The 25,699-nt window shown below is 38.1% G+C and overlaps 1 protein-coding gene across 16 annotated transcripts in view; it reads right to left on the reverse strand.

The window, feature by feature from the left end:
• FRYL (FRY like transcription coactivator) overlaps positions 1 to 25,699 on the reverse strand; it is a 247,593-nt gene that overhangs the window by 103,178 nt on the left and 118,716 nt on the right. For 15 of the 16 annotated variants that reach the window (XR_008389628.1, XM_053654987.1, XM_053654985.1 and 12 more), the window contains 8 exons: positions 21,839 to 21,892; positions 18,830 to 18,969; positions 17,858 to 17,954; positions 7,980 to 8,059; positions 7,507 to 7,587; positions 5,054 to 5,222; positions 4,682 to 4,774; positions 982 to 1,080 (listed from right to left, as the gene is read on the reverse strand). Coding sequence is in view for 15 of the 16 variants with exons in the window: in XM_053654987.1 (XP_053510962.1) it covers positions 982 to 1,080; positions 4,682 to 4,774; positions 5,054 to 5,222; positions 7,507 to 7,587; positions 7,980 to 8,059; positions 17,858 to 17,954; positions 18,830 to 18,969; positions 21,839 to 21,892 (813 nt within the window). In the remaining variant the exon portion in view is untranslated. Of the gene's footprint in view, positions 1 to 981; positions 1,081 to 1,734; positions 2,687 to 4,681; positions 4,775 to 5,053; positions 5,223 to 7,506; positions 7,588 to 7,979; positions 8,060 to 17,857; positions 17,955 to 18,829; positions 18,970 to 21,838; positions 21,893 to 25,699 lie in introns of those variants that run through there. The other variant, XM_053654990.1, reaches the window with a different exon arrangement.

Genomic DNA, 25,699 nt, shown 5'->3' on the forward strand with positions numbered 1-25,699 from the left:
TCAGGACACGGGCCCTGGGGTCAGAGGGCAGACTGGCATTCCAGCTTCAGCTTTCTACTGCCAGGGGCCTGACCTCAGGGCAGATACATCATGAGCGATAAACCTCATTTTCCTAAAATGTAAAGTAAAAAGTAATAATCACACAAATCCTACAAGGTTGTGAGGCTTAAAATAAGACAAAGGATGCAAAGCACTTAGCTCAATGCCTGGCACTGTAAATGTTTTATTATTATTATTATTATTGTTATTATTATTATATCTTCAGTGGTCAAGTATATGTCCAATTCACCAAACTTTCCCCAAGTTGCACAAATATTTAAAGAGAAATCTCTTGGTTACATGAAATGGGTGGTTGTGTGTTTTGGGGGGAATTTCGGAATAGAAAAAATGTGATCAGACAGACAGTGGTTCCTAAATAAGATGATGCTTCAAATATGTGGTTCATTATAATGTTAAATAAATTTGTGGTTCAATTCAAGAGTACATTCCTTTCCCATATTGTGATGCATAATTTAAAGCACCTGTCAAGCCAAGTAAATACCTAGAATAAACTCTGAATAACCTACCAAATACAGGGCTAGTTAAATTAAGAATAGAAAGTTTTCTTTTTAAAAAAGGAGAAAATAGCCCTGGCTGGTGTAGCTCAGTGGATTGAGCTCGGGCCGCAAACCAAAGTGTCACCAGTTTGATTCCTGGTCAGGGCACATGCCTGGGTTGCAGGCCAGGTCTCCAGTGGGGACACGTGAGAGGCAATCACACACTGATGTTTCTCTCTCTCTCTTTCTCCCTCCCTTCCCCTCTCTTTAAAAATATATAAATGAAATATTTTTTTAAAAAGGAAAAATATGTAATATTTGCCCTTATACTTTGGATATTTGACAACTGCAATTTTTACAATTCTTTAACCTCTCCACTGAATTCATAAATCAATTACTACAACTCCTAATTAAATATGTAAAGTTTTGAAATTTTTCTTAATACCAATGAATGCTTCTTTCTGGAGCTCAGTTCAAAAGTAGTCTGATAAAGCATCTCCACAAAATTTTTCAAACAGGGAACATTCACTTCGTTCTTAACAGCCTAGGTAAAAAGATGATGCAAAAAGAAAAAAGTGGTTATAAACGTTGGCTCAAACTATCAAAACTCTCTGTAAGGTTTAAAGACTGGTTAATAATTCACTGAGGATCTCACCAAAGTACAGTACTATAATAAGCCAACTGAGCAAATGTTAAGTAAGATAAACCTTCATCTCTGGTCACTGCCCTGAGGGAACAGGTGATATAACAGATGCTGTAAGTGGAAAGTGACATTCTCTGTGGTCTCGGAGCAGGCAGAAGGGGCCCCTGTGGAAAAACTTCACGAGACACAGATGAATCCAGCATCTCTTGCCTGAAATATTGCAAGAGCTTCCCATTTAACCTCGCTGGCCTTATCTCCCCCTATTCTGGCCCCTTGTCCTGGGATTCGGCCACACTGGCTAGCCTCCTTGTCCTTCCGACAACACACCATGCACGCTCTTGCTTCTGGCCGTCTGACCTTGGTCCTTCTGCCTAAGAAATGCTTCCCCCAGATAACAGCATGTCTAACTCCCTCATTCCTTAGCTTTTGCTCAGTTGACACCATCTCTTTTAAGGCAGTGATCTTTCCTAATCACTCTATTTAAAATTTCAACTCTCTTACCCTTCTGCAATTTTTACCCCCCTACCCCGCTTCACAGTTTTCCATAGTACTCACCACCATCTGCACACTATATATTTCACATACAGGTTTATTGTGTTTTCCTCAAAAGTGAACTATAGGAGGAGCGAGTCCTTCCCCGCTGGACCATTGCATCCCCTGTGCATAGAAGAGGCCCGGACACACAGACGGCACTCAACACACGTAATAATGAGTAAGCAGAGTCCAACCAGGGCAAGGGGGCAGGGAGGTCACAGAGAGGCAAGAATGTTCCAGGCAGAGGCAGACTGTGTCATTCCCCCGCTCCGACCCCAAATTCCTCTGTTGAAGTCCTGACCCCATATACCTCCTAATGTGACTTTATTTCAAAATAGGTCATTGTAGATCTGGGGTGTCAAACTCATTTTCACGGGGGCCACCTCGGCCTTGTGGTTGCCTTCAAAGGGCTGAATGTAATTTCAACTCCTTAACAGTTAACGAGTAGTTACATTTATACAGTCCTAAAGTTATTTCAGCCCTTCGAAGGAAACCACGAGGCTGACGTGGCCCCAGTGAAAATGAATTTGACACCCCTGTTGTAGATATAATTAGTTCAGTTAGGATGAGGTCCTACTGGGGAGAGGGGTTATTCTAACATGATTGATGTCCTTAAAAAGGGGGAAACTTGGACACTGAATGCACCTGAGGAGAATACCATGTGAACATAAACGCAGAGATTGGGTGAGACTTCTAGAAGCCAAGAAATGCCAAAGATTGTCAGTAAACCATCAGGACCCAGGCAAGAGGCATGGAACAGATTCTCTGTGAGACAATACATTTCTGTTGTTTGAGCTACCTAGTTCATGGCACTTTGTTAGGGGTGCCCTGGCAAACTAATAAACCACAGAAGCAAATACGGCATAAGAGAAGAATTAGGCAGCCTAGAAATAAGGGAGCATTGTCAAGAGTCTTGCTTCCTACAACTGGACAAATTATGAACTAGGAGAAAATATTCACAAAGCTTGTATCTGATAAAATACTTGTATCCAGGAGCTATTTTAAGAATATAAAAATATATGTCTCAAAACTCAATTAGGAAACAAATGACCCAATACAAATATGGGGAAAAATATTTCAACAGACATTTTGTTAAGAAAAATATATGGCTCTGGCTTGAGTAGCTCAGTGGATTGAGTGTGAGCCTGAGAACCAGAGGCCAGTTCCCAGCAGGGGACACACAAGAGGCAACCATACATTGATATTTCTCTCCCTCTCTCCTTCCCTTCCCTTCTAAAGGTAAATATAAAATCTAAAAAAAGAAAGATGTATGGATGGCAAATGAGGACATGAAAAGACGTTCAAAAGCATCAGTCAGAGAAATGCAAATTAAAAGCCAGAACAAGATACCATGACACACTGATCAAGTAGGTGCTGAGGAGGAAGTGGAGGAACTAGCACTCTCACCTACAGCTTGTGGGAATGCAAAATGGTACAACCACTTTGGAAAATGGTTTGACAATTTTTTTTAAGAGTTAAACATATAACAACCATTTGGTCCAGCAATTCCAGTCCTTTTACCACCCCCCACCCCCCGCAACAAGCCCATGTCCATCCATAACTTATACAGGAAGATTCACAGCAGCTTTACTTGTAACAGCTAAAAACTGGAAACAAGCCAGAGATCCAAGAACAGGTAAGTGTAACCACACTGCACTACAGCCACACAACGGAATACTTCTCAACGATGAAAAAGGAATAAGCCACTGATATATTCCACAGCATGGCTGGACTGCAAACTAATTACGCAGAGGGAAAGAAGTCAGAAAAAGTTTGCACTGTGAGATTCCATCAGCATAAAATTCTAGGAAACCCAGAACCAGTATAGAGAATCTGCAAGATGGGCAGCTGCTGGAGAACAGGGTGGGGTGAGTGAGGTCGGAGTGAGAGGACACGAGGGAACTTTCAGAGTGTGACAGGTGGGGATGTCATCATGAGCGTGGCGATGGATCCACAGGCATGTGCATGTGTCATACTGTAAACTTTAAATGTGGGTAGTTTATCATGTATAATTTTACTTTCATAAATCGTAAAACTAAGAATAATGTATCATATGTATGAATCATTTATGTTGCAACGTGCAGCATACTGAAAGTGAGTGGCACCGTCACATACCACACAGAAAAACTAGGGTGTCTGGGGGAGGGGGAGGACCAAATTAGTGTGGGTAGAGAGGGGGTCAAAACCAAGCAATGAAAAAATCTATAATAGCATGCATGCTATAAATCTCATTACTAGAGCCCTGGCTGGTGTAGCTCAGTGGATTGAGCATGGGCCTGGGAATCAAGCAACCATGGTTCAATTCCCAGTCAGGGCACATGCCTAGGTTACAGGCCAATTCCCAGCAGGGGACACACAAGAGGCAACCATACATTGATATTTCTCTCCCTCTCTCCTTCCCTTCCCCTCTAAAGATAAATAAATAAAATCTTAAAAAAAAAATCTCATTACTAGAGATATTTCGTTACTAGTAACTGCAAAGTTAGTTTTGAATAACACACTACATGTACACCATAAAAAGATACTGCCATCATATTTTCTAAATAATTCAGAGGATACATTTTGACAGATATGATGTCATGGCAACTACAGAACACAATATGCAAAATCAAGACAGTCCTGTAAATTCCAGGATGTTTGTCACATGACTTTTACATTCTTCAGTGGCTCCTAAAATGGGCATCACTTCGTTAAGGACAGACAGCCATGACTAAATGCAGCGTGTTACATTATTGAGCCGCATCAGGCACCACCACGCTGGCTGCAAACACTTTGCACTCCTGTGTCTGAACCTTGTTCTTCTGTTAACAGACCGAGGCAGCTCTTCTGCTCCCATACCCGCATTACCCGCAATCAAAGTTTCCACTTAACTGTCTGTTAGATTGCCAGAAAGTACGAATGTTTCATGTAGCAACTTCCTTAGTAAAAAGGTACATTTAAAACAATATAAAAATATAAACATACTTACAGCAGCTACAGGGATAAGAATCTCCACAAATAAACCGGCAAGTGCATGTTTTATATCTTTATCTTTTACTTCTAAGAAATACTGAGCACATTCCTTGGGGCAGGGAGGGAGAATACATTAGATTAACAAAAAAAGGAAGATTAAATAATTTTTCATACACGATAATTCTGTAAACACCCTGCAACTTTACCAAAAAGCTATCATGAAACATACTTCAATTAAAAAAGTAAATTTACACTTGTGACAACTTAACAATTCAAATAAATAATTAATAACTGTCATTAACTTATGTGTTTTATTTCTTTTTAAAAGTCATGATGAGCAAGAAAGCTATTGTTCTGCTAACTTGCTGCAATTGAGAAGGCATATCACCTGCATAAACTGAAACGATGCTTCAAAATCTTCTACAGGGTACATTTTCACGCGGAAAAACTTCATTCCCATTATTAGGCTGATGACACTTTGTACCACATGTGGACTTTGTTCCTTAAGTCGCAGCTCTTTTAATTCTGTCATGAACTTCTTCCTCACAGCCTGAAACCTTTAACGCACACAGGTACGTAATTTCACATGAGTTAAAAACATGAATTTCCTACATGTTATTTAAGGTTGAAATCAAAAAGTGCGTTATTTAAACATCATCACTTTTCTCTACCCTCATCAAAATTACCAGAAAAACATACACAGGAAGACAAAAGTATTTATTCTAAATTTCCTCTTTATTTCTTTTAAAATCAGAAGTTCCTTAAAGAGGAATAATAGAATTTATTTGTTCCTATACAATTGATAGAGCATCATTACTGTTTAATATGAAATAATCCACCCACAAAACTTCCCTATGTAAATCAGAGACTGTCTACAATTTTTAAGGCTCCTTCTTATAAAGTCTGTAATTTGAGTGCTATGGAGAGTGGACTGAAGACTACGAATTTATTGAAAGAGGTAAAGCAAGTGATTCAGACTATGAATTATTACTCAAAATGAACACCTCACTGAACTGCAGAGAAAATGGAGAAGCGCAGGAGCACGCGGGTCTCACAATCAGAATAAGCCGAAGCATCAAAACACTCAGAACATGTGAGCAGCACCCTGGACTTCAGTGACTACAACTGTGCAGGCTACTGCACTTTGCTTTGCTTACACTGGAAAAAGATATCAAATAGTTTATTAATCAGTAATACTTCATTTTCCTCCTCTATATACTGTAAAACAAGATTTTACTGTTAATATTACTTGGAGAAACCAGTTCCTGAAAGTTGAAGTGAGAAGAAAAGTATAGTTTCCAATGGTCACTGACTACAGTGAGGAAAAAGAACATTACACGTTAGTGAAATGTGGAACTTCTCTGTTTGCACTTGATTCTTGGAGAATTCAATACCATTTTTCATGAAGCATTCTTTTGTGTTTTATTAAAATTTTTAAAAAGTGAATAAATACCTTGACATTGCAATAATATGAGAATCCAAAGGTGTTTTCTTTCACTAAATTTCTCATAGTAATTATTAGTCACTATAATCGAGGGAAATGCATAGGCATGACTGTAATACAGCTTTTCCTTTTCTCTTTTCCCAGGCTTATTATGAATGAGTGGAAAATACCTTGGCATTGCTCTGAGTGACTTATGAAGGCAAGCATCATTTCATAAATTAACTTGGCCATTTGGATTTAGAATCTTTACCATCTTAGAATTAACTTAGTGGTCCTGAATCTAACTTGCTAATGTATCATTTAGAATTTAGAATATATAATCCTGACAGAAATTTATTTCTGATAAAAATTTTAAAATCGTGAACTAGTATTCCATAAAAATAAATAAATCATTGCTTTTATCTATTTTTTCTGTCTATAATTCTTGAGCTAGGGATCTGTTACTGATTAAATATAACTGAGGTATTAAGATATGACTGCCCAAATCCCATAAAATACTCAAACTATGTTCTAAGCTCTACAGCGCTGGATATACGCAAGGGTGCCTAGTGTATATATTACAAAGGATGAAAAACATTCTAAATAAAATGCATTACTTAATATTAAAATCTAAACTACTAAACATTAACAGTGCTTGACTTCTTAGAATTTAGAATGGTTTTTATATGATGATTTCAGGGCCAAAGTTTCTTTAACTGACATCCACAAAAATCCAAATTGATACTTTTTACTTTATAAATTTCCCATTAGCAACAAAGGAAATTCAAAATCTTCCAGTCTTTAGAGCAAGCAAAATACTAAAGACACACTTCTTTTTAGTATTTAGTATAATGATGGTTCAATAAACTCATGAGGGTAACTTAACAAGAAACACTCTTCATGGAATGACCTAGTATCTTTTATCTTTCCTTATAGGTATTAGGTATCCCTTTTATTTATTTAAAACTCCATTTAGTATTAAAACAAATAAAATGATTAGAAGGAAGAGACGGCTTTGCTATCTCAGAAATAAAAGTACTCAACCAGAAATTATTGAAAATAACGATTAGCTCTGTAATTCTAAAAGGGAGATTTTACAAAAACAAACAAAAGAAGCACTTTTTGTAGGACTGTTGAAAATTGGAAATATGGTAATGACCTGACTGTTCTGGGCAATTTCTGACTTCCTCAAAATTCATATATATATATTTATGGGAAAATCCCCCCAAAATAAAAATGAGTTGTGAAATTAAGGTACCAGTGCTACCTTAAAATCCTTTAAGGAAAAGAGCAGCTTTATAAAAAGTGGAACAGATTTCAAAAGAATTCTGAAAAACAGAATAGGTTTAAACTGTGTCTACTGTATCATGAACAAAGCATGCGAAAACAAAAAGTGAACCCAAACCGGCGACACTAACTTGGACTGGGTAAGGACCCCTATCACCTCCGCATACAGGTCTGCAATAATGTGCACGTTCCCAGTGTTGGTTCCTGAATATCTGGAACGAGAGGACAAATGTGTTATATTCATTACTTTTTCAACAGACTTTTACTACATATAAAAGTTTCTTATTAGCATATGATAGAATTTTCTTTGAAGATTTCATTTATAGGATAATAAAAAAATCACATAAATTTTCTCCAATCTTTAGGTTTTAATTTGCCATGATATTTAAGCTTCTGGTTCTTTATAAATCCAATCAATGGCTTTGAGAATTCTTTTTTACAAAATCATTCCTGTAAGTATTTTGTGTGGATTAAAAAAATAGGAAGATAATGGCTTTGAACACGGAAAGGAAACGATCAATGAGAGTTCAAAGTATGTATATTTAATCAGTATAAAACCAGACCATAGACAAAGGCAACAATCCCAAGTTAGTATTTTACTTACCCTTCCTTATGTTTAAAGTGCTTGAAAGCTAAGTTGAGAACTTCATGAACTAAGGGATCAGGCACAGGATGAACAGGAATCTAGAATTAAAAAATCAAGTAAGAGCTAAACAGAAGTCTTGTATGAATAATCTTATTATTTCAACAAATTAAACCAATAATTTATTTTAATTTTTATAATATGACATATCTGTCAATCTGCCCATTTTCTAAAAAATACTTCTTCTGTAAAAATTTAGTTGAACATCTAATTTAACAAGCTCTAAATGTAAGAATATTAGCTTCATAGCCACAAATCACTGAACAGTGGGCTGGCTACGCAGGGGAAAAGTTGCTGTTCCAGTTGTTACCATCAGAAAGTTAAAACAGTCCCGTGCCACTGCGCAGCTCCTAGAGGAATGGGACCTTTGCTGGAGTCAGCTCCGCTTTTCCTATAGTCCGATTTTCTATTGCAACAGTGTCCAAAAGGGATACCAACTTTTCCAAAAATGTTAAAACTATTTATGGCTTTATTAGTATTAGAAATTTGTCTTTAAATGTCTGTTTTGTTTAGTTCTTTTGAAATTACCTGCTGTTCCTAATCTGTAAAACAAATCAAATATATTAAACAGAAATTAAAATCCCTGCTTCTTTTCCCAAATATAACTACAAACATGGTATGTATCCTTCCAGATTTTTTCTATATGCACATATACACACACACAAGCACACACACCCCCTATTTCTACTTAAAAGAATAATGCACCTTTCCATGCCAGTACTTAAGATTTCTTCCTTATATTCTGAACAGCCATAAAATATTCAGTACGTGTAATTTAATGACCTCCCTATTAATGTTTCAGTCCAGATTTTCTATATTCAATACATATGTCACACCATAAACATTAAATACTTGTACAATTCTTGGGAAAGAGTCCACAATAAAAGAACATCTGGGTGAAAGATTACATACGAGCCACCCCTGAGAGGGACTCCAGTTCCACATGTGTGGGTCTGCTTTTGAGGTATCAATCTGTCCAACATCCGTCTATACTAAAATCAGGCCGTCTTAACTACTAGAGCTTACTATGATGAGTAAGCTCCATTAAGTATTGTACTGCAAGCCCCAGCCCCCCCGCCTTATCTTTTTTAAGAGATATTTTGACTATTTTTGGCCCTTTGTTCTTCCACATCAATTTATAATTATCTCTTCAAGTTCCACAAAAATTGTTAGATTATTGGAGTGGCAATGAATCCTTAGGTCAACTTGGGAATAACTGTATTCTTACACACTTACATGGAGTAACTTTACATCTGTCTAAAGACTTTCAGCAGTTTTACAACTTTGTTTTGTCCTGTTATACTTAGTCCTAAGACCACAATGACATGAAAAGATGCTTGATTTTATTAGTAATAAGGAGAACAAAAATATCCTATTTATACCTACTTGATGGGAAAAAACATCAAGCCTGACAATGCCAAATAGCAGAGATAATGTAAGTCAATGAGGTTTCATGTACATTGCTGCTGACGGTTAAATCCATTATTTACAGAGTGCAATGCAGTGAAGAGGATCGATAGATACTATTACACCAGAGGACACACTGACAGAAGGATTATCTTGAGTTTACGGCAACTGAGAAACAGCAGATGCAGGAAAAGCTCTTTTCTCCCCCTTTCCGGCCAAAAGCGTCTCCGCTGCCCCTGCCCATACCCAGAAGAGAAGAACGGCCATTACCACTGGAAACGGAACACTGGCACTGAGATGGGTCTGCACAAACAAATCTGACAAAACCGCCATTATCTTCCACTGGTCTCCCCCACACATTTACGTCCCCACCACTTACCACCCCTAGGAGCCCAAACCCTCTTCCGGTGTCTTGTCACTTCTCCATAACGGATTCTGCTCTTTGTTAAAGTAAGTTCTTGAGTCTACCCCTTCTTTGGGTCTTCTCTTCTTGTCCATGAAGGCCTCCATATGCATATGTAATAAACCTTTTCTCCTGTTAATCTGTCACTACCAGTTTAATTTGCAGGGCCCCAGGTCCTAAACCTAAGAGGATGGAGCTTCACTGCATGAGCAATTACATGTTTAAGAAAACAATGATATAAACTACACACTTCATGGGCTAATCCTAGTAACATAATGTTGAGTAAAAAAAAAAAATAACCAATAAACAATATGATGCACTTTTTAGAAAGTCCAAAAACAAGAAAAATTTAATACATTATTAGAAAACCCCAGAATTATCTTCTGGAGGACGGGCCCCTTGTAGTACAGGCTTCCCCGGCTGATGAGTGTTCTAGGACCCCATCTGTGGCAGCTGGTGTTGTTGTGAGAGGCTGCGTTTGGCTTCAGTGATTGCTTTTAGGGGGAGGAGGAGACTCTTTCAGTGTGTTTGCCCATTTCATGATGGGGGATTTACAAATGCACCTACCTGCCCACACCACACTGAGTATTCAACCAAAATCAGCATGACCCCCATGCCCTTGCTCCCTATTCACCCGAATGAAAAAAGTCCTCAAAAGGAAGCATTTTGCTGACATGGAAGAGGTGAAACAAAAACCAGCAGAAGTGCCAAAAGGCAACAAAATCAGCAAGTTCAAAAACTGTTTTGAGCAGTAGAAAAAAGGTATCCCTAGGTGACTAAAGTTTAAACATGTAAGAATACACAATTTTTTATAAATAAATTTCAGGTTTTGGGGGGTACCCCCTTGTATATTGGAACATTTTTTAGCATTCAAGAAACAACAAAAATCAGTATATTCATAGGACAGCTGCCAGGGAGTGAACAAGGAGAGTCGCATAGGAAGCTCACACTGTAGGTAACAGTCTAGTTCCCAGAGTGCTGATGGGGGGCTGCCGGGTGACCATGGGCAGTGAGTCCTTAACCAGGATCACAACATCATGTCCGATCCGGCGGGCCTCGGGTACAATTAAAACAAAACACATAGGAATTCTGCATTTACTTAAAGTTTTTAACAATATAGATTCCAGAACACCTCATGAGTAGGATAAAATTATAACTGAATATTAAATATAACCAAGAGAGCCAAACACTAGACTGGGGGGGAGTAGAGAATTATAATTACTAAGAGATGGTCAGAATGCTTCTTGAGGGTCTGAAGGAAAGCTATTTCAAATAAAGATAACGTATTTCTTCCAAAGGTAAATCTGGAGTCTACTTGGAGGGGACTGAATTCAGCTGCGAATAATGATCGGGACCTAATTCTAAACTGGTAAATATGAGAGGGACATTGAGAGTAATCACACAAACCATAATGAGAACAAGAATTCTAATGAGTAACTACACACTTCCATTTCCTCCTCAGAGAGAAGGCGGCTAAAATCCCAAGACGCCGAGAACACCGGCACGAAGGAAAGGAAACGCCAGCCGGGCACCCACAGAGCTTTGAAAGCCTCCGGGGAAACCTTCGTCCTCCAGGATTGACGGCTACACGACGGCTTCACTGGGGTTAAGTGGCTCAGTATTTATTTTTGACCAGAGGAGGCTGAGAAAGCCTCGATTTGTCTCACATTTCCTAGCAATTAGGACTGTCCTCAAGGTCTGTATCTGGAATCTAATTTGAAGAAAATGCACCGTGAAGGAGATTCTTATGCTGCCCTATCACAAAATCGAATAGGGATTAAGTGAGAAAACGGCTGTAATCCAAACTCTACCTTTCCAGGTTTCAGGGACCTTATAAAAGTAACCTAATGATACAGAAAGAAAAATTAACTTTATCATCACTTCATGGAAAAGGAGATATTTAAATCCTATGTTAACACAGGGAAGAAACCAAATTTATTCTACATGATGAAGTTCAAGAATTCAGAGACTCTGGAAGAGTAGTCTTAATCTTTGTCCCATACCAGTGAACTAAATTTTATACTTTACTGAATTAGGTAAGACCTAATTGAGTGATATGACCACAATTACAAGGATAACTGGCATAAACACACCTCAAACTGCTGGGAGCAGAGATGGGGGCAAGGGATTTGAACAGTTTATTGTACTAGAGGTATTTGTTAATTAATATATTTTACAGAGAAATAGAGAATTTCTGATAAATACAGAGGGTTGCTTGAGAATTTTCATAAAAATTTAAAAATATAAAGTTACTTAATATGTACAGAAGCTTAAAAAATAAAAACAAGTTATCAAAAGCAAAGAAAAATGTTCAACTCCTGCAAATATCTCAAAATTCTACATATGTTTTTGTTAAAGAAAACAAAAGTATCACCCTGGCTGGTGTGGCTCAGTGAATTGATGGTGAACTAAATTTTAATCCAGAGTTTCTCTAGCATTAGAGATACTTAACTGGGACTTTATGATTGAGTGGATAATTACAAGAAGCTTTTCAACCTTTTATAGGCAAACACATCCAATCATTGTAAAAGGGTAACAATCACATCTTATTGATAGAGGAATTTCGGAATATTGACTGATCAATTAGGTAGTGGCACAGCAGTCTTACTTGGCACCCTGAGTCCCCCTTTTCAGGACCACACGATTGATCTCAGACTAAGAAGGAACTGAAAACAGTATCCCCTAAGTGCTCCCTTAAATCCACACCTAGCTGCTCAATTTATTATAGATCAACTATAACCAAACCATTACATAATAAAAACATTGTCTTCACTGTAATAATAAAAGTATAGAAAGACCATGGATGTTGGGTTAGTCTAATCAAACCAAGATTTCTCTTCTTACTAGTCCGTATCCTTGCAGACGTTTCAACTTCCTTAGCTGTAAACTGCAGATAATAGAGGAGAACCCTATACGTTATTAACTAGCCCTGAGAGAATGCAAAAACCCTGTGTATCACAACTGGAGACTGATTCTAGTCCTCTCCCCTTTCCCACTCTTCCCTAAAAGGGACCAGGTCAAAAATCTTACTTCCAGGGAATGTGGGTGAAATGAAGGAACTAGAGATTGAGGACAAGGCCACTAGGAAAAATAATTACAAGAAACCCGAGTGCATCACAGGAAGCAGGGAGGCGGATGTATTCTCCCAGCCCGATCTTCCCTGGAGTCGGCCAACAAAATGAGCCTCAAGGTAGCAAAGAAGTTACTGGCATCACTGTTTCGGTCCACTCCATACCTCCCAGGTAGTCCTGCGACTACCCCACTGATAGGTGAAACAGAGTGGACATCTGCCACAAGGTGAAAAGCTGTGACTGTATCCAACTGCGCGATTCCCAGAACTTGCTTCAGAACTCACGGCGCTAAGCAAGCAGGCTGGCCCAAGAGGTTCCGGTGACCTCACAAAAATGCAACACTGCATTTTATGTGATTTAACTTTTTGTGCCCCACTTACTGTATTGTGTTATGGCTTTACACACCGACTTCTTCACAGGGATGTTTGGTGTGCTCCAGGCGGGATACACAAAACACAAGGTGACTTAAACAGGCAATTTTTTCTAAACGGTCTTTATTTGCACCAGCTATGCCCTAAGTCTAACAAGGACAGGTGCGGACACTCCTGGGTCGTGTTGTCCCCTTTGTTACTATCCTGCTACTGCCACCATCAACTCTTTTTATGTGTCTTTGTGCCAGGTCAGGCTTACTTACAATACTTCTAACAGCCTTCCAAGGTGGGTAGATACTTGTCCCCTATTTACGGGTGAGGAAATGGAAGTTCTGAAGTTGGTGTGTATGTACTTCTCTAGGATACACTGTCTGCAGTTTGAGATATAAACATCTCAAACTGTATTTAAAAAGTGAAAAACATAAGCACAGAGAATGTTCAGTTTTTCACATCAGAACAGAAACAGAAGAATAAATTATAGCTTATCTTTAATTTGGGGGTGGAAGCACTATCTCTAAAAATTTTACTTAAAGAATGAACATTATCAGAAGGCACAGCTGTTTTTGAAATCCCTGTTTCTCCCCTTACTTTTAATAGTAAAACAAAATCACCCCAAACTGAATTTTAAAAAGCAGGGAAGAGATCCTATTTTAGCTTATAGTAAAACTGTTCTACTTGCATAGAATGATATTCCCATTTTTAGCATCAAAAAATTTTCAGAATCGTGTCATTTGTGTGATTTTAGAAGCAGGTCTGATTCTACTTGAACATTCAGGAAGCGTGCATCTGAAAGAATGTCCAAGTTTCACTCCAGGGCTATTCCGACCACCACCTCCAAAAATGTAATGCTTTTATCACATCGTGAAGGTGAAAAACAACAAAATAGCGTAAGACGTGGACACTAGGGTGTCGATGAGGCTCATTCATTGCCTACAAGACCAGCTCTCAACACAAAGAAGAATAAATTCATGCCTCTGCAAAATTACAAATCACCCCATAACCTTCAGAGCTGCTTCTCAACATCTAAAATGGTGATGTGAAATCTGAAAATACCAAAGGTCTACTGCACTTTCTGCTATTTCATAATAGCACTGATAAAACTAAGCCAAGAGCATGAAATGACTCACAAAGCTGGTTTTCCAATCTGCTTGCTTGTTTCAATGCATAAATACATTTGACTGAAATTCAGTAAGGCCCTGGCTGGGGTGGCTCAGTGGATTGAGCGCCAGCCTGAGAACCAAAGGAGAGCCAGTGGGCTTCCCACTCTGGGCACATTCCTAGGTTGCAGGCCAGGTCCTCAGTAGGCACATGAGAGGCAACCACACACTGATGTTTCTCTCTCCCCTTTTCCCTCCCTTTTCCTCTAAAAATAAATAAATAAATAAAATCTTTAAAAAATAATAAAATTCAATATAAAAAGGAAATTGCTTCAAATTTTCTGAATGCGGTATTCCATTTAAATGTGTTTTTATGGTGGATTTAAAGCCCCTGCACTAACTGACTACACACTGACATTTGCAGTCAGCCATGACCCCCAAAATTAATCTTCTTTCTCGAAAAAATGAAATTAGTGCTCTATATCTTGAATTAATTTTGTTCCCACAGTGAATCACACTTAATTTCATCACATTTATACTAACTCAATTCTTCATCTGACTTGTTATGATTAAAACCTTAATTTTACAAGATGTTGGCCATTTTACCTAATTTTGCATCTTTGATTTTACCAATAATTTTATTTTCATTATTAAAGGGATAAAATTAGCCCTGAGTGCTATAGCTCAGTGGATTGAGCGCGGGCCTGTGAACCAAACAACCACAGTTCAACTCCCAGTCAGGGCACATGCCTGAGTTGCAGGCCAGTTCCCAGCAAGGGATGCACGAGAGGCAACCATACACTGATATTTCTCTCCCTCTCTCCTTCCCTTACGCTCTAAAGATAAATAAATAAAATCTTTAAAGGGATAAAACTTTGAGTAAAAAAGTGAACTAGCTTTATAATCTTCAGCAAGTCACTACAACTAAGAACATGTCTACATCTATAAAATGAAAATAATAGATAACACTGGACCCTTTCTGTGCCCCAGGCGCGACTGTATTTAATTCTCCTGTTTCTAAAACACGGTACTGTTATCATCCCGCCTTTACAGAGGAGAAGCGAGCTACAGGGGACTGAGTTGCCTAAGTTACACAGCAAGTAGACGGCATGGCCAAGGTGAAAACACGTGGCGTGACTGCCCCCAGAAGTCAGGACGATGACCAGCTGCTACAAAGGATATCGAGTCTTTGTGTATCATAAATGGTTCCAAATATGTGTGACTGTCACCAAAGACATGACAGATTATTCAGAAACAAATTCTAAACATGTGAAGTCAAGAACTAACCCACAAGGGATATTTACTCCTCCTTAAGACTGAATCAACCACGTATCAATGCTTCGGTGCTCCTGGGACTGTTTAAATCACATTTTAATATGTGTATATTATGTGGGACAAAGTGAAAGAAAGTCGTATTAAACTCAAGATCTATTACACTGATTGCTCTCGGATCTATTGCACTACATCAGTGTGACACTGAAGAAAATCGGGTTAGTCTGTCAGGATATTTCAGAACGTTCTATTGATTTTTACTTCATTTTCTGTAGTTTTATTGGTTTTAAAGAAGCTAAAAGGACACCTTTTACTAGGAAAGAAAAAAAGCTCTATACAATTTTAAATAAAGTATATCTACATCCTTAGTGATAAATTTTGGTTTTTTGGTGGCTGCATCTGAATGAAGGGGTGAGGACAATGGTCAAAGAGAGACCTGGGCAAGGGAAAAGGGAACCACAAGTTGGAACAAGGTGGCGACAGAACAGAAAACAAACATTCGCTATGGGAGCCTCTGCATTTCTCTTTCTGACATTTTTCAGTCCATGCTGAAAAGACCCATGCAAGGGTCTAAAAGGATTTTGTGGAAGGGACGTAAAACATGAGCCCACTGAAACAATGTCCTTTTGTTTACAGATCCTGATTTTTCTTTTACCAGAAGAGCTATCTCAATTGCTTTGGAGAAAGAGGATGAAGAGGATGAAGAAGGAAAAGGGGAAGGAAAATGACACAGGAGGAAGAGGAGGAGGAGGAAGAAAGACCTCCAGGGATTCGTTGTGTTGAAGTTCTCTGACGTTGGTGCAATTAGGGAGAGTGAGACTGATTGCTGAGTAGAAAAAGGTCATGAAAACAAAGGGGAAAAGGCGCAATGGAGACACATCAGTCCTGAGCGTCAGTGTAGGAAGTTCGCAGTTTCTCCTTTGAAAAGAGGAAACCCTATGCTATTTAAGGCAAGAAGTGCAAATGCTGGTGACCAAATCACTTAAATGAACTACGTTTAGCACACACAGAATCCTAGGAATCAACAACAATGAGGCCCAGTAAGGTGCACTCATGGTATATGGCTAGTTCCGGTCCCCAGCCCTCTGACTCCTAGTTACTTCAGGGTCTTAGGATCCCAGCTAAATGAGAAATCACAAAATGCCAATCTGGTTTGTCAGCACAACTCCCAGAAGAAATTTCTTTCCCACATTTACTAAAAACCCTTCAGGATGGGTACAAATTAGAGTGACTTTACACCCTGACCGGTGTGGCTCAGTTGGTTGGGCACCAGCCCACAAAATGAAAGATCGCTGGTTCGATTCCCGGTCAGGGCACATGCCTGGGCTGCAGGTACATCCTCGTGAGGTACATACCAGAGGCAAACAATAGATCAGTGCTTCTCTGTTCCTCTTTCTCTGCCTCCCTTCCCCTTTCTCTAAAAATAAATTAAGTCTTTAAAGTGATTTTAATTTTGATACCACAACTATTTTATATATGTTGTTACTTTTATTTGCAGATTTCAGATATTCAGATTTCAATGTCTTTTCACAGATATTGTAGAAAACAAAGGCACAGTATAAATGATTACACAATTCAAATATTTTTATATAGGCTACGTAAAAAAAGGACTATCAATTTACCTTTTATATCTTACACTTACTATTTTCATATTATATTTTCTAGTCCACTTTACACAGCAAAACTCCCCGCCAAACATATAATATGAAAAATATAACTTTTCTTTTAGATTTCCTAATTTTTTAGCCAGAACACTACAATGTGCGTGACTGGAAACACACGGATCATCACTGACAATTCAATGTTACCCCTGTCAATCACCTCCATTCCTGAACTATTACTGTAGGAGTATTACATGTTGAAATGTAGGCTTGAGGGCTTAGAAAAAAAATTCTTTGAAAGTGGAAGTAAAAAAGATACTGAAGTAGATGAATGACATGCACGCTGTATTTGCAGACCACATTTACCACTTATTTCTATTCAGCTCCATTTGCGAATACGATTTCATGTCTTGGACGGCACACACAAAGGCGAAGAAACAGGGAGTGATAGGTACAGAAATGAAAGCCCCAGGCAACGGACACAGGTGGAATTACATTACAGGACCTCAGTTTACGTTAGGATGTTTACACAGTAACATCCTAAATAAGGTAAATGAAGTACAAAGGCAAAATAAGGGAAAAAATAAGAAACAGACTATAGAAAGAAAAGCACTTACCTGCTTTAAAATTTCAACTAAAACTAAACAGAAAATGAAATCTACTGCTAAGTCTCTCCTTTCGAGAAGATAATCTCTTTCCCGTTGCTGTTCATCCCTGAAACAAGAATGACAAATGAGGACTGCATTAAGAACACAAATGTTAAAATAGGTGCTGGTTAGTAGTTCCAATCATTTACTGAGCTCCCAGTGTGTACGGTGTCCTCCAGCACCTGCACAAGTCTTTCCTAACCACCCAATGTGTCCATTACCCATTCTTGTGTTCTTCCACTTTTGTACAGTAAGAAATTATATGCACATTTCACTATTACATTGGTCAGAAATTAAACCTCATCTAAAAAAACTTAGTACAAGGAAGAAAAATACTTCAAATTTCACTTAGAAAATATAACATTGCTCCATATTTGATGAGTACTATTTTTTAATTAAGAACCGAAACAAAAGCTTTTCTGATGAAAATACAGTGGCAGGTTAACTTTCTCACAAGTTTAAGTTGAGAAATCAGGAGTGGCACCTGCTGAAGTCCATTTCTAAAGCATGGACCACCATCGGAACACAGAGAGTTTACTAAGGGCCAAGATCTCCCCAGGAAATCTGAAAAAGGAGAAGACAAGTCTCGGGATAACTAACGTGGGGCTTGGACAGCCTTCCACATCACCACCGTTGTTTCCCTTCACAGACCGTCGGGACAGGACCTCCTCCAGATACTGTCTTAGTTTCCTCTGTGACTCCTGAAGCTCAGTTTTGCATGACTAGTCCCAGTGATTAGAACTCTACAGTCGCACCTGCTTTACCTGGTATCATACCCTGATCTACAGTTTAAATCTGAGCTATCCTCTCCCCTTACTACCACCTCGTAACAAAAGTCATCAGTGCTTTTGCTTAGAAACCAAACAATAACAATCTGCAGCTGGTAACACTATCACTCCCTTCATTGGAATCAGTTCAATTCCAGGCAGAGCAGCCGCTTACCCCTTAGATTTTGTGCTAGATCGAGGCCTGTACTCGTAAGATTCATCTTCAGTTCCATTCTGGCGTCTGTACCAGTCAAACAAGGTGCGGAGTAAGGAAGGGAGACAGTGCTCTGCTACGGAGCTCATAGAGCTTATCAACTGAAAATACAAGACATTGTAAGATAAAATACCACATCAAAGTACCATGCTTCTAACTCTATTAGCAACCACGTAAAATAATTAACATTTCTAGAATAAACAGAGTAACTCAAAGCAATAAATATTTTAAATTTTAAAAAAGGATTAGGGGTACAGCCAAGTAGTGAACTGGGCTAAGTTTCCCCCACTATTAAACTTGACCCGAATCCATTCCATTTAACTAGGAGGTTTTCTACCTTCTCGCTGTCTCCACATGCTATAGAAACAGGGCCATCAATAACATCTTGATCAAACACATGGATACCTCTCGGAAAACTCTTATGCATAACACGGAAAAACACACACACACATTTACTTCCCTACCCTGGCCAGTTCCTCTCTCCTCATGTGAACAAAACATTCTACAATGTTGCCAGCAGAATAAAGAGATGTAGAAACAAAGAAGACTATATAACGTTAGAAGTATGGGAAAAGCTCCCATTTACCCTGTACTGTCGTGACACAGAACAGTTATAATTAAAGAATTAATTTGCGATAAAATGAACGTATTAGAATGTGCTGTACACAAGCTTTTAAAGCTTATTCTTTGGACAGCATAAAGAAAATGTAGTAGGATGAACAACTGCTATGCAATCTGAGGCACCCCTGAAACTGTCGCTATTTTAACTGGATGCCAGACTCCTGTAGCGGATGACCACTGCTTGCCTGCAGTGGTGGACAGCAGTACCCCAGCTACCTTCAGCAGTCCCTAGAGTCACTTCATCTTGAGGGTCACAAGAAAAAAAAATTATATCTTCATAAGAAATTCTGTATCTGACCCAAGCCATTGTTTAAAAATAATATTTTCAAATCAATATACAGTAAAACATGCTTCACTTTTTTTGTCTTAACTAAAAAACATGAATACTCAAGGTCTCATTTAGTTCTATGACTATCAGAATATCAGTTAATGAAGATAAATTGATAACTCTAGTAATTAAAATTTTAATTTTCCTACTATTTTATATTCTTCATATAACTTCAGAACGTACTTCATCCAGGAAATAGAAAAGAATATAAAAGTTATTTGACTGTATAGGCTGTTCTCTTTTCCATCATCTCTCTTCCCTTAATCATGGTTCCATTTATAAATTGACATAATTTGGCAAATGGTTTCTAATATAGGGAATTAAAGTAACACAAGATTCTAATTTTAATTAATTAATTTTTTCATTTATCTCATGAACAATGAGCCGTTTCAGTCAAAGAGAGGGTGTGGTTCATTGTTAATGGAGAAGGATCAACAAAACACCATGCTACAGTAAATACAGACTGAAATAGTTTTAAAGCACACGTAGTTTTTATTGTGAAAGAATCAAGCTATGCTGCATGATCATTTATAGTTTTTTAATCATTTACATGAGAAATAGATGGAAATTTTCCTTAAAACCTTGTTTGATAGGATTCAAATTCTGACTGTATATTCAATCATTCATTCATCATTAGTGAAGTGGATTCGACATGTAAGTAATCTAAATGATTTTAAAACAATCATACATTAATAATTAATTATTAGTAATAATAAATACTTTTCTGGTGGCATTATGATGTGAAAAGCATTATCTAAGGTGATCTGACTATTGCTATAATAGAAGACTAGCCTCCTATTTATGGTTTCTTCTTAGACTTAATAGCTATTTACTAAGTGTATGTATGCATCAAAATTACCTAGGGGGCTACTGTAAAATATAGGTGCCAGAGCATTATTCGGCAGAATTGGAGCAAGATCCAGAGAAAATACTTCGGTATATCTCCACCAGGTAAATTCTAACCAGGTATCTCATCTAATCAACTAGACTTGGGAACACTAACATCTACTTCCCAGATACATAATTAAGAGAAAAGTAGCTCAGAAACACTAGATGGCAATAGAAAGCTAATCTGGATTATTGGTTTTTGCAAACAACACATAATGAAACAATTCTTGATCAAACAATTATGATAAAAATAACACTTGATCAAACATTTAATCTCAGCAGGAGGAAAGAATTAACATTAGAGAAATGCCACACTAATTTTTAGATTCTGCCATTCTATGTAAAGGGTGGGGAGGTTGGCCACTCTGTATCTTCTTTTCAAGCTTCTTTTGCTTCCTGTCGCAAGGAGTTCACTTGTCCTTTGCACAAGCACAGCTAGATGTACAAGTGGGAGGATGGGATGTAGCTGACGCCCCGGGGGCAGCCCTCAGCCACTGTGGATGGCAGCTGCAGTTCAGTGCTCCAGGCCTCCATTCAGACAGACAATTGGGGGGACATTCTGCACTAATGCTCAGAAGCGCAAGGAAGCCCCCAGCACTGTCACCTCCAAAATGCTCCCTCCCATGGGTTCCTCCTCTCCCTGCTTCACTTGCCCAGGCCTGCTCACTGGGATCACTCTCCAGGACCAAGTCCCTGCCTCCAGCTCCATTTCTAGGAGGAGATAATGAGGGAGGGAGCCAGGCTGCACGCTTCTATGTAAACAGCCCCAACAGGAAAAAAAAAATGTTAAAAGGTAAAATATAATGATGTAAAAATTGTAGGAAGTGGTATACCAGAAAAGACTGTAATTGGAAACTTCCTGAGAAAATTTAAAAGGGCATGGCAAAGAGATTAACAACGAAAAGTAAAATGTTTTGAAATGCTGACGAACAGTGATCAACAAAGTTCACAGCTCATTCTATGAACTAAAGAGTTCACGGTTCATAGCTTATTCCATTTTTTTTTTTTTGTTAAAAAATAAGCCATCTATCAGCTGATTCTAGATATACAGGATCAGTAAACAAAGAAATTCCTTAATACTGTTAGAACACACATCTTCCTTTCAGAAAACCAGTCCCTAAAAATCCACTCACCTGGTCGAACTGCAGGTCTTCACCCCTCTGGAGAGACCTAGACAACGGCTTCTCCTGCAATTAAAAAAATGTGCACACAAAGTGTGAGGAATCTTTCACATGAAAAACAGTTTAGAAGGCAGGTTCTGTTCTGTTAATTCAAACAAAATTTAGTATAATTAGTTTAACTCAAAATATGCGTGGTGTGACTAATCCCTTCCGTCATTGTTTACTGTGCGGGCTACCCCTGCAAACAGTGGTCTGACTTCTGAATATAAGAGATGTCTGGATTACGTTCAAATATGTGATGGCTGATTCTTTTGTTGAGACTTTTAAGAATGATTTCCTAAATTTTCTACATTATGCTTTTTAATTGAATTTTTGTATTCAAATGTATCAATATGTATCATAGAAAACACATGCCATTCTTCCAGGAAACTAGGATTTAGAAATATGTATGTTTGGAAGCTTGTTTATCCAATAGTGTCCCCATTTCTTTCTCTTATTTATGACTAATCTTCATGAAAATAAATCCACAAATGTATTTACTGATCAAATGTCAAAATTCCTAATCTTGATCAGAAAATTGTATTTCTAATTTAAATGGGGTGCGGAAAACCCCTGAATTCCATGGCACTTTGCTCTCTTAATAGAAAGAAGTTTTCGGCATGTCCTTGACACTCGAGCCCTCACAGACTGAGCACACTTTGGTAATTATCTCCGAAGCCACACGCACACGGTGATGCCCCTGTACAGGACGGCACATGCCCAGTTAACTAGCTCTAAAACTGAAGGAAAACAGTGAGTCCCATACAACACTGTTTCTAAACGCCTGACAAAAACTGAACCAAAGGTCCTCTACTATCCTGATGCGAATTGTGTATTTAAGATGTGGAGTCGGGTCTGGGGTGAGGAGGTGAAGGGGCTGTAAAAGATTTCTTCCAAACTTGACTTACTTAACCCCCCTTTCCACTGTCCATATTAAGTTTAAAGATTTAGTAATATTTTGAGAAATGCTGATCTAAGTAGTTTACTATGAATCTAGGCATGTGTATACAATAGCTATGTATTATATACACATAACAGGGATAAACAACAAGGATAAAAGAGAATGATGACTTTTTCAAAAACACATACACTGTTCTTACACTTAATATTTTTCATTTCTCAACAAACTCAACCTTCCTTAAAGATTTCTGAAGACTTGACATTCTTTTCTTTTTTTTTTAATATTTTATTTATTTGTCTTTAGAGGGGAAGGGAAGGAGAGAAGGAGAGAAATATCAATGTATGGTTGCTTCTCATGAGTCCCCTGCTGGGAACTGGCCTGCAACCCAGGCATGTGCCCTGACTGGGAATCGAACCTTGATCATGTGGTTCGCAGGCCAGCGCTCAATCCACTGAGCTACACCAGCCAGGGAGATTTGACATTCTTGCATAGCTTTCCCTAAACCAGAAAATGGGGATGGGCTATTTTTTTCATCATAAGAATGAGAAATGATTTTTGACTAGGATACTCATATTATCATTAGTACAAATGAACAAGTGAACTGTATTAAACACAAAGGACTAATGAAGGACTTTGTATCAATGTCTCAGCGCCATCACCGCTGGGTGAGGGCTCCCCAGTTACTGCTCAAGTAGGTGTCCCATCTTTCAATGGATTTTGAAAAGATAAATCATTTAAAATTATGTTTACTTTTTCATTATCACAACTAAAAATACTAATTATTTTCAATAGTCACACACATATAAACGTGAACACTTATGAACAAGTTCAAACTGCCTATCCATAGAGATGGGTAAGAAATTTATAGCACTTCCTTTTACTGAAATAACATTCAACTCTTAGAAAGAATAAAAAATATTTATATGGGCTGATATAGAACAATATGTCTTTTATGTATACGAAGTAAAATAAAGTAAAAATATGTATATAAAATAAAAGTAAGTATAGAAAAATGTCATATAATCCTCCCATTTGTGCTTTTTAAAGAAAGGTGGCAGAGGCCGCAGAGATGGATAAATGATATGCATAAAAATGGTTTATTCAAAACTGAACAGAGATCTTGATTGAAAATGGAAGGGTATTGTCTTTATTTATATAATATCTTTAGAACTGTTTCCACTTTTTATAATGTCATTATTTTATAATAATATAAAAAATAATGATTCTAAGGCTCACAATTCTTTATGTTATGCCTTTTTAACGAGTACAAATAGTCTATATGTACAGAGCACCAAGAGCAACATGCAGCTTGCAGAGAAAGCAAGAACTTCTTATAAAGATTTTGCCGGCATAACAATGACACTGAAATAACTTCAATAATCTGCCACTAAAGGTGGCAGTCTTTCCTAACACTCTTTGTCCTTGAGAAGCAAAAATCTAATGACAGAGCAAACAACATGTACAGCATCATGTTATGCAGGATTTAGGGCAGAAGTTGGAGTGGGTGGGGAGGTTTTAGATAGAAAAACCACTGAGAAAACGGTATCTGAATCACAACTGGAGAGGATGAGTGAGTTTGATGTGCAGGGTGAAGAAAAGATGACCTCGCTGATACTTCTGAACTCCCAAAAGGCTCAGGAAGTAGAGAACTTAGGTGACAGAAAAGTGTGGGCGAACGTGAATTTAAAAATAAGAGGGTTGCGCCCTGGCTAGTGTAGCTTAGTATAGCTCAGAGAAGGGCCACTCCAGGCAGTTCAGACAACACACACTGAAGACCACGGCTGGAAAGGTCCCTCCATGAACACAGGGCTTCCCATCAGCACCTTAGTGCCTCAAAAGTGAAATATATTTCAATAAACATCTGAGGAGAAGGTGAAACTAACAGAAACATGTACTTTCAAGGAAAGAAGAGATCATACAGAAACACTTTTAAAATACATGTATATTTAATATTCTCAATAGTGGAAATTGCAGAGTTGTAAAAATGCTGAGCCTAAATCAAATACATAGTCAAAATCAGCAGTTAACTGTTTAAACCCTTTTTTCCATCTTCTTTTCTAGTCACTGGCAATCTACAAGATTAACAGATAAGCTTAGATGTGCCTAGATCATTACCCAGGATTGATCCGCCTCCTTTTAGGAAGAAAGAAGCCTTGGTATTGGATTGCATAGTCTGCAAGCTGCTATTTCAATCAATGACTGCCCTTCCTTCCTGCACCTTCCTTCTCAAATGAAAATTAAATTGTGGCTAAAAGTCAAGCTCAGCTAATCTTCACATCTCTTGGCCTCCTTAACCTCCTTTTATAATGGTTTCTAACATGAGAAGAAAAAAGGCCAGCTCTAGAACTCATTTTAGAGGTAGATCAAATTATTTTAGCAAAAGCCATTCACATCTGGGCTTCATAGCTTACTGTGCACCTAACCATGAGACAGGCCGGCGTCCCTGTATCTAACATCCATGGGTGCTACACTCTAAAGTGACCGTGCAAGAGGTTCATTAGGGAATTCAAAAGTGTCCCCTTAGATGGACATTTATTACCTAAAAGGGTACAGAATAAATTTCAAAATAAATAAAATCCCAATAAGTGCACTTAAAGCTATAATAAAAATATTGTGACAATATTGTATTCAATGTATTTCTATCATCTAATCTTATCTAGATACATACAATCTACCTAGACGTGGACATACATGAAACAAAATTGGCAGAGATCTGATAAGAAGAAATGATACAGGTGTGTCAAAGTGTAAGGAGTAAAAACTGTAAAATACAATGGGAATTGTCTCAGCCTGGGTTTGCCCGTGCCTGCTGAAGACCACAACTCAGAGGGTTTTCCTGCTGTGCTAGAAAGAGTGAGCTCTTTCTTCTCCACTTCAGGGGAAGTGGGACACTTCTCCTGAACTATGATGATGGGGTAGAAACACCTATTTTT

Source organism: Artibeus jamaicensis, unplaced genomic scaffold (genome assembly GCF_021234435.1).
Source record: "Artibeus jamaicensis isolate MK-2021 breed Jamaican fruit bat unplaced genomic scaffold, CSHL_Jam_final contig_889, whole genome shotgun sequence".
In the NCBI taxonomy this organism is placed as follows: domain Eukaryota; kingdom Metazoa; phylum Chordata; class Mammalia; order Chiroptera; family Phyllostomidae; genus Artibeus; species Artibeus jamaicensis.